The sequence below is a fragment of the Coccinella septempunctata genome, chromosome 8 (genome assembly GCF_907165205.1).
Source record: "Coccinella septempunctata chromosome 8, icCocSept1.1, whole genome shotgun sequence".
Taxonomy (NCBI): Eukaryota; Metazoa; Arthropoda; class Insecta; order Coleoptera; family Coccinellidae; genus Coccinella; species Coccinella septempunctata.
In genome coordinates, this window is record NC_058196.1 from 32,920,970 (window position 1) to 32,936,879 (window position 15,910).

The 15,910-nt window shown below is 40.1% G+C and overlaps 3 protein-coding genes across 3 annotated transcripts; 2 read left to right on the plus strand and 1 right to left on the minus strand.

Moving 5' to 3' along the window:
- The first annotated feature begins 163 nt into the window (after nt 1-163).
- LOC123319070 (zinc finger protein 568-like) lies at nt 164-3,816 on the plus strand. Its single transcript, XM_044905917.1, has 5 exons — nt 164-439; nt 575-1,084; nt 1,151-1,440; nt 1,493-1,639; nt 2,248-3,816. The coding sequence occupies exons 1-5, from the start codon at nt 275-277 to the stop codon at nt 2,516-2,518; spliced, it is 1,383 nt and encodes a 460-aa protein (XP_044761852.1). The 5' UTR covers nt 164-274; the 3' UTR covers nt 2,519-3,816.
- Nucleotides 2,695-11,881, minus strand: LOC123319067 (ras GTPase-activating protein 1). Its single transcript, XM_044905914.1, has 9 exons — nt 11,241-11,881; nt 10,935-11,190; nt 10,629-10,840; nt 10,271-10,573; nt 9,869-10,218; nt 7,500-7,890; nt 7,216-7,446; nt 4,860-5,144; nt 2,695-4,712 (listed from the first exon to the last, which is right to left on the minus strand). Exons 1-9 carry the CDS (start codon nt 11,718-11,720, stop codon nt 4,434-4,436), a joined length of 2,787 nt encoding a protein of 928 aa, XP_044761849.1. The 5' UTR covers nt 11,721-11,881; the 3' UTR covers nt 2,695-4,433.
- Nucleotides 11,882-12,132: 251 nt separating this feature from the next.
- On the plus strand, nt 12,133-15,355 carry LOC123319074 (ras-related protein Rab-9A). The gene is made up of 4 exons (XM_044905922.1): nt 12,133-12,281; nt 13,328-13,562; nt 13,617-13,814; nt 14,009-15,355. The coding sequence occupies exons 2-4, from the start codon at nt 13,362-13,364 to the stop codon at nt 14,267-14,269; spliced, it is 660 nt and encodes a 219-aa protein (XP_044761857.1). The 5' UTR covers nt 12,133-12,281; nt 13,328-13,361; the 3' UTR covers nt 14,270-15,355.
- Nucleotides 15,356-15,910: the final 555 nt, after the last annotated feature.

The following is a 15,910-nucleotide window of genomic DNA, read 5'->3' on the forward strand; positions in this document are numbered from 1 at the left end:
GTATAAAACATATCAAAAAATCTTCGTTTTTGTTTGTTTACAATTTACGTAAACAAAGAAAAATTCGAGGTTAACCGGGACATTTGAACTACACGTTTCGGATTTTTAGTTCATCAATAGTAGTTCATTGGTATTGACGTAGATCTGTGACCTCGTAGGTCTACCGAACCATTTACGTCAGTTACTTCCGCAACAACAATCATCTTTTCTCAAAATTTTTCGAAAAATCTAAACAGTAGTCAATTTGTAAATTATTTCAGCCAAAATAAGCCCGATGGAAACCTACGTCTTTTCTCTTGATCTTAACAAAGTTTGCAGGATATGTTTATGTGAAGATAACCAAATGTTTTCGATTTTTAGCGAGATTTACGAAGATGACAATTCTTCTGAAGAACTTCCTTGCCTGAATGAGATCATTAGTAGCCTTTCTTCCATGAAGGTGAAGTATTTGATAAGAGAAGATTCAGGATTATTGGACGTTTTTAAGTTCTCTTTATTGAATGCAAATATTTTCTGTTTCTGCACCATTTAAGATTGATTTTTTCACTATCACTTAGAAAATCTACATTTTTAGATACACGCTAACGATGGCTTACCTGACTCCATCTGTAGTAAATGCATAGAGAGTGCCCATACATCTTATAAATTCCAAAAGTGTTGCAACAGATCTCAGCTCATCCTCGAAACCTACATAAGTCAATGTGGCATCTTAAAAGAGACTTCGATCGAAGACGTTCCTTCAATCAAAAATAAAGAAACTGAGGAATTTCCAACTATAACCACGGACATACTGAAAGAAAGTAAAACTCCCCTTTTGTACAATGAAAACGACCTGGATTTAGCGGAGAATTATATCAAAGAGTCTCTCATCGAAGAAGCGAATAACAGCACCATTATAGTAGAAAATGAGTCGAGTCTGAATCCCGACCAGTTTTTCGCAACCGACGACGATTTGACAGTAGAACCAGCGAAAGACGATGTAAAAGAGGACGGGAAAAGTGTTGAAAAACCCGAAGAAACGAGTGACGAAGAAGGCATCGGTAATCTGAAGAATTACGAGAAGACCTTGCCAACCGGTGAGAAGGTAGCCAAATTCAGTGAATCTGCTAGAGAACGTAGGAATAAATATCGTTTTATTTTTTTAACTTAGTTTTTCGCTTGTAAAATGTGCGAGAGGATCTACAAGAACGGGAGCAGTTTGAGGGCCCACATCAGGGGTCACCACAAGAAGAAGAGACCGTACAAGTGCGACATCTGCGGTAAGGGCTTCAAGATGTACGGCTCCTTCTTCTACCACAAGAGGATGCACACCGGGGACCAACCGCACTGCTGCAAGATATGCGGTAAGAAGTACAAACAGAGCGGAAGTCTGACCGCCCACATGAGGATCCACACGGGACAGAGGCCGTTCCTGTGCTCCATCTGCGGCAGGGGCTTCAGGTAAACGAGATTTGCGATAAATCCGATGTCTTTATAGAGACACGATTTTCAGGCAACAACCCGACTTGAACTACCACATGCGCACGCACACCAAGGAGAAGCCCTATCAGTGTACGGTGTGCGGAAAAACCATGACCATGCAGTCGCATCTCGTCCAACACATGCGCATCCACACTGGCGAACGCCCCTTCAAGTGCAGGTAAAATATTCATTTAGAAACTCCCATTTCTATGCTCCGTCATTTTTCCGCATTTACCTGTCATCGTTTTTGACAGACGTCACATTATCTGTAAGAATCTGTCATTTTCTGTCAGAATCGGCCAGTATCTGTCAGAATCGACCAGTATCTGTCAAAATCGGCCAGTATCTGTCAGAATCTGCCATTATCTGTCAGAATCTGCCAGTATCTGTCAGAATCTGCCATTATCTGTCAGAATCGGCCAGTATCTGTCAGAATCGGCCAGTATCTGTCAGAATCCGCCATTATCTGTCAGAATCGGCCATTATCTGCCAGAATCGGCCAGTATCTTTCAAAATCGGCCAGTATCTGTCAGAATCTGCCATTATCTGTCAGAATCGGCCAGTATCTGTCAGAATCGGCCAATATCTGTCAGAATCGGCCAGTATCTGTCAGAATCCGCCATTATCTGTCAGAATCGGCCATTATCTGCCAGAATCGGCCAGTATCTTTCAAAATCGGCCAGTATCTGTCAGAATCTGCCATTATCTGTCAGAATCGGCCAGTATCTGTTAGAATCGGCCAGTATCTGTCAGAATCGATTTAAAAATCCATATATGTTCTTGCAGTCAGTGCGGAAAGGCCTTCTTGTCGTCCACCTGCCTGAAGAGGCACGAGATCATCCACACCGGCCAGAAGCCTTACACCTGCGAGGTGTGCAACAAATCCTTCAACAGGAGCAGCAGCCTGAACATACACAGCAAGACGCACACCGACGACAGGCCACACGTGTGCCCCGTGTGCGACAAGGGCTTCATACAGGCCCACACTTTGAAGACTCACCTCTCGACCCATCTGTCCGAGATCAAAAAGGCCAAGATAATCGTGCACGAGGGTTGAGGAGCAGGTCTGAGCTGTATTCATCGATTATTTTGTTCGTTTTTGGCGTTTTTGCTGATTTCTACCACGCGTTATTCTGCGAATTTTAGATTGTAGAGCTGAAACTCTTCAACTTCATCGGGTACGAGTAACTAATCGATATGGGATGTTTTCAAGGGTAGACAGTACCGCATAAATCTAATATAATGACTTTAATTTTCAATATAAAAGTACATAGAAATATTTAAAAGAATAGTATACATTGATGATCGACAAGTGTAATAAGTCATCGATTCTCATTTATATAATAATGCGTCATAACACGATGATGGTACACACACCATTCTAAATCAGTCCTAACAAAAAACAAGAATGACTCAGAAAATCGTCCAAACGCGCTTTTACCCCCCCTCCCCCCGCCTTTCTCACACAGGAATATAATTATTAAAATTCTCACACATCATTGTTGAATTTTTGGACTAGAAAAACGTTTGTGATGCAACGTAGGAATACAGAACAAGGTTACCAAGGTTGAAATGAAATTTTTGTCGTACAAACAATTCCACCCGTTGTTGAGATCTCTAAAAATGTTTAGTGTGTTAGAAAGATTCAACTTAAACAACGTTAATCAGATCACAGAACCAATATTTCGAAGCTTACACCTCCGAACGGTCGCAGAAACGTCGGGGAAGCTAACCTTGAGCGATTCGATCTGTTCGTTACAGACTTAAGGTACAGGGTGTTCGGAATAACACGAAATTTAGCATCAACGCCCCCTGTGAGAAATAATAAAAACGCGTGAGACTTCGTCCGACGTTTCTGTGACCGATCCGGAGCACATAGACCTTTGTTGATAATTTTCTCTATACATCGTTCTACTCTTTCTTCTAAATCTAACGGATATTTAAATCTGTGCTATTTATCTAGTCACCCAATTGACGAATAGACTCAATCTCAGCGGAAACAGCGTCGGATCCGACCGACGAACGGATCCCAGTCTGTTTCTCCCCTCTACAAGCTCGTTAAGAACTGAAGTAATGTGCACATCCACAAGTCCGGCGGCGTACAACGAATCCGAACCGAGCCGAGCTCGCCAAACACGACTCCTAGTAGAAGTTAGGGGAGATAACCTAAAAATTTGACAGTTGCACGTCACTTTCCGCGAGCTCGGCGAAGCTGTCTTCTTAATGTCACTATCGATACCTGTAACTTCTTTCTGTGATAAATGTGGTTTTTATTATTGTTATTATTACGAAATGTTACGTGTATTTTGGTTTTCCTGTGATAAGTGCTTCGTGATAATAAAAATTTTTCATCGATGTCTTGTGTTTCATTTATCGTTTACTTTATAGACCAGGAGCTGCTTTATCCAGATTTTTTGTTGAGTTTAAACTGTGGTGCTTCACTGAAATTGAGTAGTTTGTGATGGGAAAAACAAAAAAATCAAAGTTAAACAGTTTAAAGAAAAGATTGATTGTGGATGCGCCATTCGATCGGAATTAGTAACAAATATAATTAATTTTCTACTCTACACACGAATTGTGACTTAGAATATTTTCCAGGACAGTCTTATAACGAAAAGCAGTATACTACCACTCGATGGAAGTCTATAAAAATCTTCATATCAAAGTATAAAATTTGTAATAACGTTCATCAATTCTTCACCCTATCGGTACCGATATCTTTTTCAAATTAAATAAAAAAAACCGCTAAAAGCTCAATCCTTCGTCCCCTCGGCTGTGCGGCGTTGCCGTTTGACAGATTTGACATAACCCCGTCTGTCAACGCCGCGCAACCGACCGCATAAAGAAGTTAACATATAGAAAAGTATAAAAATATGCGTTCACGCACACTTTCCAATAGAGATATACAAATTACGTGAGAAATAAAAAAATACGACAGCGTTCGAGTACCTGACCTGCGACGATCACTACTACTATCTGATCATCTCCAGATATTTCTGTTTGTGCTTGGCCAGCATGTCGGTGACCGTGACCAGGGTCTTGATGTTGGAGCTGGTCTTGGCGACCGCCTGCAGCTCGTTGAGATGCGACACGCAGATGTGGTGCAACGTCGCCAGTTCTTTGGCGGTGTCCGGCTTCGACGTTATCCTGGGTTCGCCGGGATCGGCCACCATCGATAGGGAATCCAGGAAGACTATCATCCGTTCCTTGTTCTTCAGGATGAACGGGTTCACCACCTCCATGTAGGGTTCCTGCGAGGAATTTGCGTGAAAATGGGTATTTTAAAGCGTTTTGTGAGAATTGCACAAGCTGGCAACATCGACTGAAATATACCTTGATAAAAGATTACGCATATTCCTCGCCCCTTTCTACGCCATCAGTACGACCCCACCACTTACCTTCCCTCCAAACTCCACCAGATTGGCCAGATTCTGCAGACACTTGGCGACCATGACCAGGCTCCTGGTGGCGAAAGGGTTGGGCTGTTCGCCCACCAGGCCGAACTGTCGCGGGTTCAACAGGGCGGGGCAGAGCAGTCTCAGGAAGATGAAACCCGACACCACCCTGGTCCTGACGAACCTCTCGTCGGGCCACTTCTCGAGCACGCTCTTCTGCAGACAGCCGCATATGTACCTCACCGACCTGGGACAGGCGTCGGACGACATGAAAATGCTCAGGGTGACCTACGGCGAAAAAAAAAGGGGTGAAAGGGAAGATTACCGAAGTTTAAAGGTACCCATACTCCATTCGAATTTATTTTAGCAGTCGGTTGGCCGTGAAATAACTTCCTCGAGTTTTTGTAACTGGAACGGAGTAAGGTTGGCACTCGTGAAATGTCGTTAATGTCATAACGCCGTTGCCGCAACTGATATCAATTTTTATTACGAGAATGCCGAAAGTGATTGAAAAAAGAGACAGGGTTTCAGGAAGTGCTATATTCAGAATTCAGGTCCGCTCATTCAAATAGTTATACCCTGATATTCTAAAATCCACAATACGTCAGACGGTAGCGAGCATCTTCAATGTAAGAGAATTTATATAATGTTTCATCTAAGGCCCGTTTGCACCAATCCCCCTTAAAATGAGTACTTAACTAAGCGTAGTTTAAAGTTAATGAACGCTTAATTTTATTCCCAGTTGCACGACTGCGGCTTAACAGAATCTTAAGTAAGGGGCCCTTAAGTTTTGATATCTAGTGATATTTCAGTTTTTTATTTTGGTGCAACTTCATTCTAGTCCAATAAAGCCTTTTCATTGATTGGCCGGTTGCCGATGATCGTTGTCATTTCATTAACCTAACTTTATTGTCCTGTCAGTCAGTGTCAAGTAAACTATCATATTATTATCAAAGAGTGACAACTTTTTGTTGCTGAATTAGCATTATTATTGATAATGAAATCGATTGTCAAATAAGAGGTACTTGACGTTATTAGAAAAACCACAGCAGTTCTTCAGCCAGTTTATGAGTTCAACAAATTATTTTAGGTTAGAATCCCGCCCTTAAATACCCAAGTGGTCATTACAGGAGCGCTTAAATTTAAGGCTAGCTTTAGCCATTTAAATGTCACTTAACAGTTGGTGCACCGTAATTTAAGTTAAGGGTTCGTTTTAAGGGACACTTGACACTAAGTGCGTTTGGTGCAAACGGGTCTAAACGACTTATATATCAGCTGAATATTTCCACAATCAGAAGGATTGTGAATGAAGAGGATGACAAAGAATTTCCTTCTATAGGGAGACCCAAAAAAGTGGTGGCATTTGAGAATTTTATGTTTGAGTGAATTAATGCGAAAAGTTTACTACAGGATTTTCGATGAATGTCATCGTAGAATAAGTTCCCGAAAATTGATTTTTCTATTTTTCATTTGACTTGTCCTATACATTGTAAATGTCTTAAGGTACCAATAAATACCTCATTATTATTATTATATAAATGTACTAAGATGAACAGCCACAAATACGCGCCAGTTGTCCTGTTAATTGTTTATTCATGTGAAATTTTTGTTCAAAGGTGAAGTTCATCTTGACTTGAAACTTCCTTCAATTCTTTTCACTTATATTGATGCAAGATGATTTTCGTTGAAGAATTTAACATTCTTGTAATTATCTGTTAATTCCTTCGGGAGATACCCATTCCCAACCACTGCATCATATGCATTTAATCTTTGGGTTAATATTTTTGAAATCTACAACTGATTTAACGTATTCAAACTTAAGCCAAAGAAGATAACGAACATTAACTCTCCTCAAGCTAGTGCATATTATGATATTATACTGATCTCTTGTATTTTCCATGCAAATAACTGGATTTGGTATGCGTTCAATCAGTTTGTATAAACTTCAATTATGTTCTTCACATATTTCCCGAAAAGATTCGACATTGTGATAAAATACGTAATAACAGAAACTTTCACGTAGAACGGGCAACATAGCGTTGATTCAGAACCCAAAAACGTTTTGACAAGCGTCATAACCCCACATTTTCGTACTATACAGAGTGAAACGTGTCAAATTTCCATGGCCAACCGACTGCTAAAATAAAAGTGAATGGGAATATACCTATTGAATGGTTTTTCTAATTTTGTCATTCATTCAAATATTTTTATTTTTAATTATGGATTTTTGTGCACACGCAAAATTGCTCACTGAGTTTCATTCTGTTATTCAGTTTTTCTAATTTTTTTATGAAATGCTTGAAAAAAATTTCCAGGGGTGGGATATCCTAGTGCTAAAATAAAAGTGAACGGAGTGTACCTGATCTAAAATTTGCAAGAGGAACTCGGCGTTGTTGCACGCGTCGTCCAAGGAGTCCATCTTGGCGGGATTAAGCTCGGCACTCTGTTTACTCTCCAGTAACCTCAGCACAATCTCCAAGACGGCCGCCTGTAGGAACCCCCCGCACTCCGACTTCATGTAGAGGTCCATCAGCGTCGTCGCTAGCGACGCCGCGCGGAACAGGGTCGAAGTTTCGCTCTCCCTCGCGATCTGCAACATAACCGTAAGTTCGGACCACTGTTAACGACGGAAACAGCTCTTACTTCCGCCGAATTGAGCTCCCTAAGCAGCTCGGTCTCCCTGCCCTCCGCCCTGAACACCCTCAGCAGCGCCGTGGCCAAGGGGGCCCTGTCGGCGTGGCATATCTCCGCCAGCGTTTTGACCGAAGCGAGGCCGGGTTCCAGCAGCAACTGCTGCAACGGGCTGTACTCCTCGGCGGGCATCACCAGGTCGTGTAGATACCTAGTTCTTAACCTCAAAGAGCCCCATTCTCCCATCGGGGTGAGGCCGGAGAGGGCGTACCATTCCTCTCTTTCTTCGCCGTTACCCAAGGAGTCCAGGTTGACGTGGAGCTCGGCCACCTCGGTGTCCTTGCCCCTCTTACCCTTATTATATACAGTTAGGGTGAACGATACTACGTCACATGGCACGTCGCTGGAAAAGAAGAGGTGAAAATTCATAGAAGAAACGTGGAATTATTGACATCCCAAGTTATTATGTTGGTAATAGCCCGTTTGGTGATATTTTCATTCACGAAAATCAGGTTGGTATTGGGAATAACACTGACTCATAGACCTAGTACGGATTAATCTATGGACTGACTGCATATATTTTGTTTTGTTTCTTTAAATTCTTTGTTGAATCTAAATGAATTGGGAAATTAATGATATCAATTTTGAATCCCCATCGATCAGTCTGAATCCTCAATTCAGATACTCTTCTAGGTTATGTCTATGGATCAAATACGAGGATGTATTGATATCTAGTTAGCCTACACCATTTCCATGCATGAAAAAAATATTACGTTACTCTAGCAACGAACAATAACTCATTAGAAGTGTCAATGTGAAGTTTGAGGTTAGTTACGCAATGAATTAAAAGAAAGAAGATATCCATCGATATTGTGAAAATCGAAAAATTGGAGTATCGGGTATTTAAAAGGGTTAAGAGGTGAGCAGATTTACGAAGATATGCTTAATACCCTTGGTGATCAATGTCCTACGTATGCGACCGTGAAAAATTGGACTGCAAGCTTCAAAAGTGGTAAATTTTCCATTGAAAATGATGACCGATCGGGAAGGCCAGTTTCTGTGTCAGTCGCCGAAAATATCGATGCAGTTCATGACATGATTTCATCAGACCGTAGAGTTGGGCTAAAACGGATATCTGAAGCACTGAATATTTCATACGAACGCGTTCATCATTTAGTTCACGTCAATTTGGACATGAGAAAGATTGCTGCAAAATGGATACCCAAATGTTTGAATGTTGACCAAAAGCGTACAAGGGTAGAAGCATCGCGTTCGATCTGTGCTCGATTTGAAAACGATGTAGACTTCTTAAACCGAATTGTTACTATGGATCAGACTTGGATACATTTCTACGATCCAGAAACAAAGCAACAATCGATGGAATGACGACACTCTGGTTCTCCAAGACCTAAGAAGTTTCGTGTCCAAAAATCTGCTGGAAAAGTTCTTGCTTCAGTTTTTTGGGATTGCCATGGAGTAATCATGATTGATTTTTTGGATAGGGGTGGAACAATAACCGGAGATTACTATTCGATATTACTGACCACTCTACGAGAAAAAATTAAAGTTAAAAGACGCAGAAAGCTATCCAAAAGTGTTTTCTTTCTGCAGAACAACGCCCCTGCACACAAATCTCAAGTTGCCATGCAAAAAATTCGTGATTTAGGGTTTGAATTACTAGAACACCCCCCTTATCTACCAGATTTGGCTCCATCCGACTATCATCTCTTTCCTCAACTGAAAAAAAGTTTAAAAGGTCGTAAATTTCCTTCCAACGAGGAGGTAATAAAAGCTGTGGAGGTCTGGTTTGCAGAGCAAAAAGAAACATTTTTTTTGAAAGGTCTAGAGACGTTGCAGGTTCGCTGTAATAAATGTATTTAATCAAGAGGAGAATATGTTGAGTTATAAAATATTTTGACATTGAAATTTTGTTTGGTTCTATAGTAGGCTAAGAATTTTTCAATATATCCTCGTATCTAAGAATGAAGCCACAGAAATCATTAGCAATCTTTTGTAACCATAAATTAAGCCGAGTTTTTTTTTTATTATTTTCCATATTTCCGGAAATGTTGCTGTCTGAGATGTGAACCATAAGTCAAAAGTAGATATGTTGAAGTGGATGGAAGGATTCAATGCACTGGCTTGGTCCTAGAGGGCTTACAAGCACTAGAAGTCTTCGGAAATTGACTTAAATTGGCATATGACAACTGACGGCTTGTTGACAACTGACAGGCAATGACATTTCCGCCATTTTAAACATGGCCGCTCTGACATTTAAACTTCATGTCATCCTTCAAGAAAATCCTCCTATTACGACCTAACCACGGCATCCAATGACCAAACAAAGAGACGATATTAAAAAAATTGAGACCGGGACTCACTCGAATATGAACTCCTCGTCCCAGACGGGATCGGGAGCCGACTTGGTCCTCGTCTTGGCTATCCTGACCTGATTGTTGAACTGTATCGTTATGTAGGGTTGTGGCACTAGCTTGAATGGCAGTCGGTGAGCGTCGAGGATCTGGAGCGTGAGGCAGCGCAGCTCCCTCAACCTTGGCACTTTGCTGGTCGCCTTGCTCTGCTGCGTCACGCACAGCGGCTTCAGCGCGTTTATCCACTCCTGGCACTCCTCGGTGGAGGGGGCGGCCAGATGGGTGACGGTCGACAGGCAGGGTAGGGCGCGTTCGACCAATTGGAGACAGTGGGGCCGTTCCCAGAGGCTGTCGTGCACCTGAAAATTTCGAATTTGATCCATTTTTTCAGGGAAAAATCTCGTATCTTACCTGATAAAGATAGGCGCAAGACAGATCGATAAGTCCCTTGGGCTTCGTTCTCTTGGGGTTCTCGTACAAGTACAGGTACGTATCTATACCCTCCACGAGCAGCACGAAATACAACAATTTCCACTTCTTAGCGGCCTTGTCCGATTTCCTGTGCAGATAACCCTGGTGCTTTATACCACGCATTTTCTTGAGACCGGCCTGGTCCCTGCATTCTCTCAGGGTAGCATAAATTTTTTCAGCCTCAGACTTGGCCTTGGGATTGTCCAAAACCCAATCTAACTGGGTGCTACCGTCAACAACCAGCTGGAAAAAAAATTTAGGTCTACCTTCACGTTTACCGTCCAAAGGCTATACTCACAGGATGTTGCAAAGTATGGCCTTCGACGATCTGCTCTTTCCTATATCTGTTGATGACGGCGTCCAAACACTCAAATATCCTACCGCCCATCAAATACCTAACCCCCTTTTTCTCTATCCTGAAACGTTGGATCTGATTGTTGATATGGAAGAACAACGAGTAATCCCCTGGAGAGTTATCGCTGGGACGCACCAAAAAGCTACCAGGACCCGCTGCAACCAGTAAAATTAGCCATGATTCATACCACAGTATTCAAACATAACCTAAAATCCTAATGTCATAGATCGAGTGACATTAAAATCCTACCTTTAACAAGAAGATCTACAGCCTCATTTTTTGTACAGTTGGGGTGAAACCACGGAAAAACGGTGTTGGGATCTATGCTATCGTCCAGATCCTCCACCAATTCCCTAAAAATCAGACCCTGTTCTCCGGTTCGATGGGCGGTCACCCAGAGCCAATCGTTTCCCATGTCATTGTGAACGAAGAATATATCGCCTTTCTTGAACGTCAATTCGTCAGTATCAGGCATTTTCGTATAAGGAAGGATAGCGACTACTCTCTAAAAATTAAGAACTTAAGAACGACTTCTAGATTTCGATATTCGACTACCTTCTTGTCATTAACTGGTTCAGGTGGAGCAACGGGGTGCACCAACCTCTCCCTTTTCAACAAATCGCTACATTCTGTGTAATACCCAACCAAGTCGTTCAAAGACGCAAACTGCCTTCCACCGATATAAAAATCCCCACAGACTGCTGTGATCCTAAAATGGTTCATCCCAGTCCTCCCAAGGTATGAGAGCACGTACGAGCCAGGTTTCCTGTCGCTTTCCCTGACCAAATAGCTCCCCAACTTGTTACTTTTCCACAGCCTTTCTTCGGCTTGAAACCGATCAAGTCTACCATGGTACCAAAGAGTCTCTGAAGGGGCATAATGCGCTGAATCGCCGAGATCCTGCTCTTCGGTCTCGGGTTTTGGTATTCCTTGGATATCATGGTCGTTTCCGTCCTCACTTCCGGTACTGGGTGATCCTAATTTTTCCTTCACTACTGCCCCATGGCTGCTCCCCATTCGAATCAAATCTGCCATATCTCCCTCGATTTATAAAGGTTGAAGCATCACTGACTCGATGTTTCAGACGTTCAGTCGCCTTTACCACGATTTCAATCTTCTCTAGACCAAATATTTCCTTCTTTAACCTGGTACTTTGTTCTTCATCCTCAAATAAATATTGACGTTTGTGTTGTCAATTCCGAGAATTTGACAGAAAACTTCCATAGGACCGAAAAGAGCGTTTTTTTGCGGTGGAGGAGAGGATTGTGAAAAATGTAATTCGGTATCTACCGGATGAGATTTAAGGGTGATTGATTAGTTTAATATCTTTTTGGAAGCTCCGTTGAATTGTGCTCACGTAATTCAGGATTTTCCGCATTTTCTGTCGCATCCTAATTGGAAAATTGTGAGGTCGAACTAAAACGCTCGATGGTTGAAGGTCGAACAGCTGTCAAGCACTAATCAGCTGGCAGCTGTTGTCAAATTTGACAATCAGAAATGAGTAATTTACGGTGTTTTAATGGGAATTACCACTTAAATTAGATCTCTATTGGGTAATTCGTGGCATTGTTTACATTTACATAAAATAATGATTTAAGGTAGAACTTTACTTTACGGACAGTGATCGATTTTGTTCGTAATTTTTTCATAGATGCAGTTTTTCATAAGAAATCGTTTGGTACTAGTCTCAACTCCGGCAAGCTCGTAGTTTAGGAGATATTAATTTTTGAAAATTGCATTTTTCCCATATATTTTGACAAGTTCGATGGATTTTTCTAGGTTATATCCGTCAAAACCACAGAATATCATTAGTTTTTTGTGTTGTTTCTATGGTTTCTATAATTCAAATTTTAGGAAATTCGAATTTCAAATAATGGAAAGAAAATCAAGTCATTCTAAGACATGAAGGTTCACCTCCGATTTTATTGACAATTTTTTTTGCTGCAGTAGGTGAAAGAAAATCAATTGATACGAATTTATATCTTAGCAAACTGTAAATTTGAAAGTTTTAGTTCATGATTCTCAAAATTTCATCCAAAAGCGTGAGATATCATAATATTCCTACAAAGCATTAGTTATGTTCAACAATTAAATAACTGAATAGAATTGTTAACTCATTTCATTACTGCATATCTGCAAATTGAATTTTCATGTGAGAAATTATTTTTTCACTGTCCTAACTCAATCTAACCTAACCTAACCTTGAAATTATTCAGTTTTATTTCAGTACGCACATTTTTCGCCAAATTATATCGAATTTTCATGTGAGAAATTATTTTTTCACTGTCCTAACTCAATCTAACCTAACCTAACCTTGAAATTATTCAGTTTTATTTCAGTTCGCACATTTTTCGCAAAATTATACCGTTCAAATAAAAAGTTTCCTGAAATTATATTAACCATAGAAACAACACAAAAAACCATTGATATTCTGTGGTTTTGACGGATATAACCTAGAAAAATCCATCGAACTTGTCAAATTATATGGAAAAAATGCAATTTTCAAAAATTAATATCTCCTAAACTACGAGCTTGCCGGAGTTGAGACTAGTACCAAACGATTTCTCATGAAAAACTGCATCTATAAAAAAATTACGAACAAAATCGATCACTGTCCGTAAAGTAAAGTCCAGCCTGATTGGATTATCAGTATTCACATGATATCAAACAAAAACAATGTCAGCAAGAGTGAATATGAGGCCTAGCAGCAAAAATACGCTGTTGAAAGTTGTAATATTGGGGGATGGTGGTGTTGGGAAAAGCTGCTTGATGAATAGGTTCGTTTCTAATCAATTCGACGAGCATTCCTTCCATACAATCGGCGTCGAGTTTTTAAATAAGGACATTGACGTGAACGGAGACACTTACACTCTACAGGTAGGTGTTGATGTTTAGGAAGTGAATCAACAATTTCACGAGTATGTTCTGTAGATTTGGGATACGGCAGGTCAGGAGAGGTTTAAAACGTTGAGAACTCCTTTCTACAGGGGCAGCGATGTTTGTTTGTTGACTTACTCGATTGATGATAAGTCCAGCTTTCGCAACCTGGAGATGTGGAAGGATGAATTTCTCCATTACGCTGATATTAGGGAAAACTCTCAGTTTCCCTTCATTGTTGTAGGCAACAAAGTTAGTATTATCGACATTTAAAGTTAGCTCAACCTTTAATATACCCTATTTCTCAATTTGCATGCTGGATGTCTCACCAAGAGCTCATTTTTTTAAATATTACAATTAAAAACCAAATTTCAAACTTAATAGGTACTAATGGTGGGACACCCTGTATACTGTACTTGTAATATATACAGTAGGCATGATTTCAGTCAGATATCTCGGGGGCCCAGAGGGAAGTCTCCGAGACCGAAAGGGAGACTTGGTGCAACGAAAATAACATCACAGCATCCATCGAAACCTCAGCGAAAGATGCAAGTAACGTCCATGAAGCTTTCAGACTGGCCGTGCAACAATGGATAAAGTTGGAGATGAGGGCGGATAGGAGTGAAACTCCCTACAACGATACCGTAGATCTGAAACAGAGACAATCGGGAAGTAGAACTTCTTGCTGTTCCGGAGGCGATGATTGAGGCTTATTTGAGGTTAGGTTGTTACTTTTACACTTCTCGGAAGGCACAATTGTGGATAACTACCAGTGATTTTTTATTACCAATGATATTCCAACTGGATTATTTTTATAAGTAATATTTTAGTTAGAACTTGTATTTATTAGTTTACATATTATTTACACTGTTAGTAATATTTTTAAAGAAATGAAAAACCCAATTGTGTTGGGTTTTCTCAAGAGGGAGGCCGCGTGTATTGTTTAAAAAGGAATTTTTTTTTAGCAATCTGCTCAAAATGAATTTCAAGATGTTTGTTCGGGAATTGATGCTGGCACAGCTCTACTTACAGTGGGCCAAAAGAATATCAAACAATTAGCAAATTTCGTTAGGTTATATCGGTATTCTCGAATTTCCTATCTTTTTCACCATATTTCGAAGTGATTTTTCTTGTGATTTTTTCCAAAATTTTATTTTCATTAAAAGCAAGTATTTACATATTATTTAAAATTCGCATTTATTGATTAGATAAGTTGTCAAGATCGTCACAATTTTAAAGTTCACCTACTTAAGTCTTATCAGAAACATTTATGGTGCTTATATTTTTATCAAACGTTAAAGTTTCCTTTTTTCGGTTAATCTTACATATAATAAATATTTTATATTTACCAATTTTGATACCATTTAATTAGTTCAGTAATAAGGAAGTGAAGGCTCAGATAATACACAATCTCATGCTCTTTCGACCTTTTGGAAGAAATCGGAGAGAGAGCAATGTATTAAAATTAAGGAATTGCGAAAAATTCTCAACATTCCAAAGCGATATCCTTTTCAGTAGTGAAAAATTTCATGTTTCGATATCGAAACGAAAGTTTTTGTATTAACTAAAAACCAGCATTTTTTGTTCTTCTTCAACAGTATTATTTTGGTAATTGGCATTCCAACTATGATGAAATTTTTATGCATATTTATTTCGACTCTGTTTGCTTTGTCTTTGAGGTGAGGAACTTATGTTGGTGCTTGAATAGATGGATACTTGAAATTATAGCGAAATTACTGGAACGCTTAATGTTGCAATAAATCTGTATTTTACTAATAAAATAATTATTTATATTTTTCCCTCAATTTAAATTTGGAACCTCTGCCAGAAAGGAACTATGACTATTTAGGTAGTCAAGAACATTTGAAGTCATTATTACAAATAGTAACTATGACACTTTAGGTAGTCATGGGCATTTGGCTACCTTAGAAGTCATAGTAACTATGACACTTGAGGTAGTCATGGGCATTTGGCTACCTTAGAAGTCATAGTAACTATGACACTTGAGGTAGTCATGGGCATTTGGCTACCTTAGAAGTCATAGTAACTATGACACTTGAGGTAGTCATGGGCATTTGGCTACCTTAGAAGTCATAGTAACTATGACACTTGAGGTAGTCATGGGCATTTGGCTACCTTAGAAGTCATAGTAACTATGACACTTAAGGTAGTCATGGGCATTTGGCTGCCTTAGAAGTCATTGTTACAAATATTAACTATGACACTTGAGGTACTCATGTGCATTTGGCTACCTTAGAAGAGTCATACTTACATTTTCTAACCATGACTGGTGTGATATCTTTGGTTACGTAAAGTAGAGCGCCATCTACCGACGAGCCAGTGCAGAC

What these genes read in the sequence shown, in the direction of transcription:
- LOC123319070 (XM_044905917.1), top strand. Translation starts at nt 275, where the DNA reads ATGGAAACCTACGTCTTTTCTCTTGATCTTAACAAAGTTTGCAGGATA. An exon ending in GTAGCCTTTCTTCCATGAAG is followed by an intron (nt 440 to 574) that starts GTGAAGTATTTG and finishes CTACATTTTTAG; the next exon opens with ATACACGCTAACGATGGCTT. An exon ending in ATCTGCGGCAGGGGCTTCAG is followed by an intron (nt 1,441 to 1,492) that starts GTAAACGAGATT and finishes CACGATTTTCAG; the next exon opens with GCAACAACCCGACTTGAACT.
- LOC123319067 (XM_044905914.1), bottom strand. Translation starts at nt 11,720, where the DNA reads ATGGCAGATTTGATTCGAATGGGGAGCAGCCATGGGGCAGTAGTGAAG. An exon ending in GCCATACTTTGCAACATCCT is followed by an intron (nt 10,574 to 10,628) that starts GTGAGTATAGCC and finishes TTTTTTTTCCAG; the next exon opens with CTGGTTGTTGACGGTAGCAC. An exon ending in TGGTGGAGTTTGGAGGGAAG is followed by an intron (nt 4,713 to 4,859) that starts GTAAGTGGTGGG and finishes AATTCCTCGCAG; the next exon opens with GAACCCTACATGGAGGTGGT.
- LOC123319074 (XM_044905922.1), top strand. Translation starts at nt 13,362, where the DNA reads ATGTCAGCAAGAGTGAATATGAGGCCTAGCAGCAAAAATACGCTGTTG. An exon ending in GAGACACTTACACTCTACAG is followed by an intron (nt 13,563 to 13,616) that starts GTAGGTGTTGAT and finishes TATGTTCTGTAG; the next exon opens with ATTTGGGATACGGCAGGTCA. An exon ending in TCATTGTTGTAGGCAACAAA is followed by an intron (nt 13,815 to 14,008) that starts GTTAGTATTATC and finishes GCATGATTTCAG; the next exon opens with TCAGATATCTCGGGGGCCCA.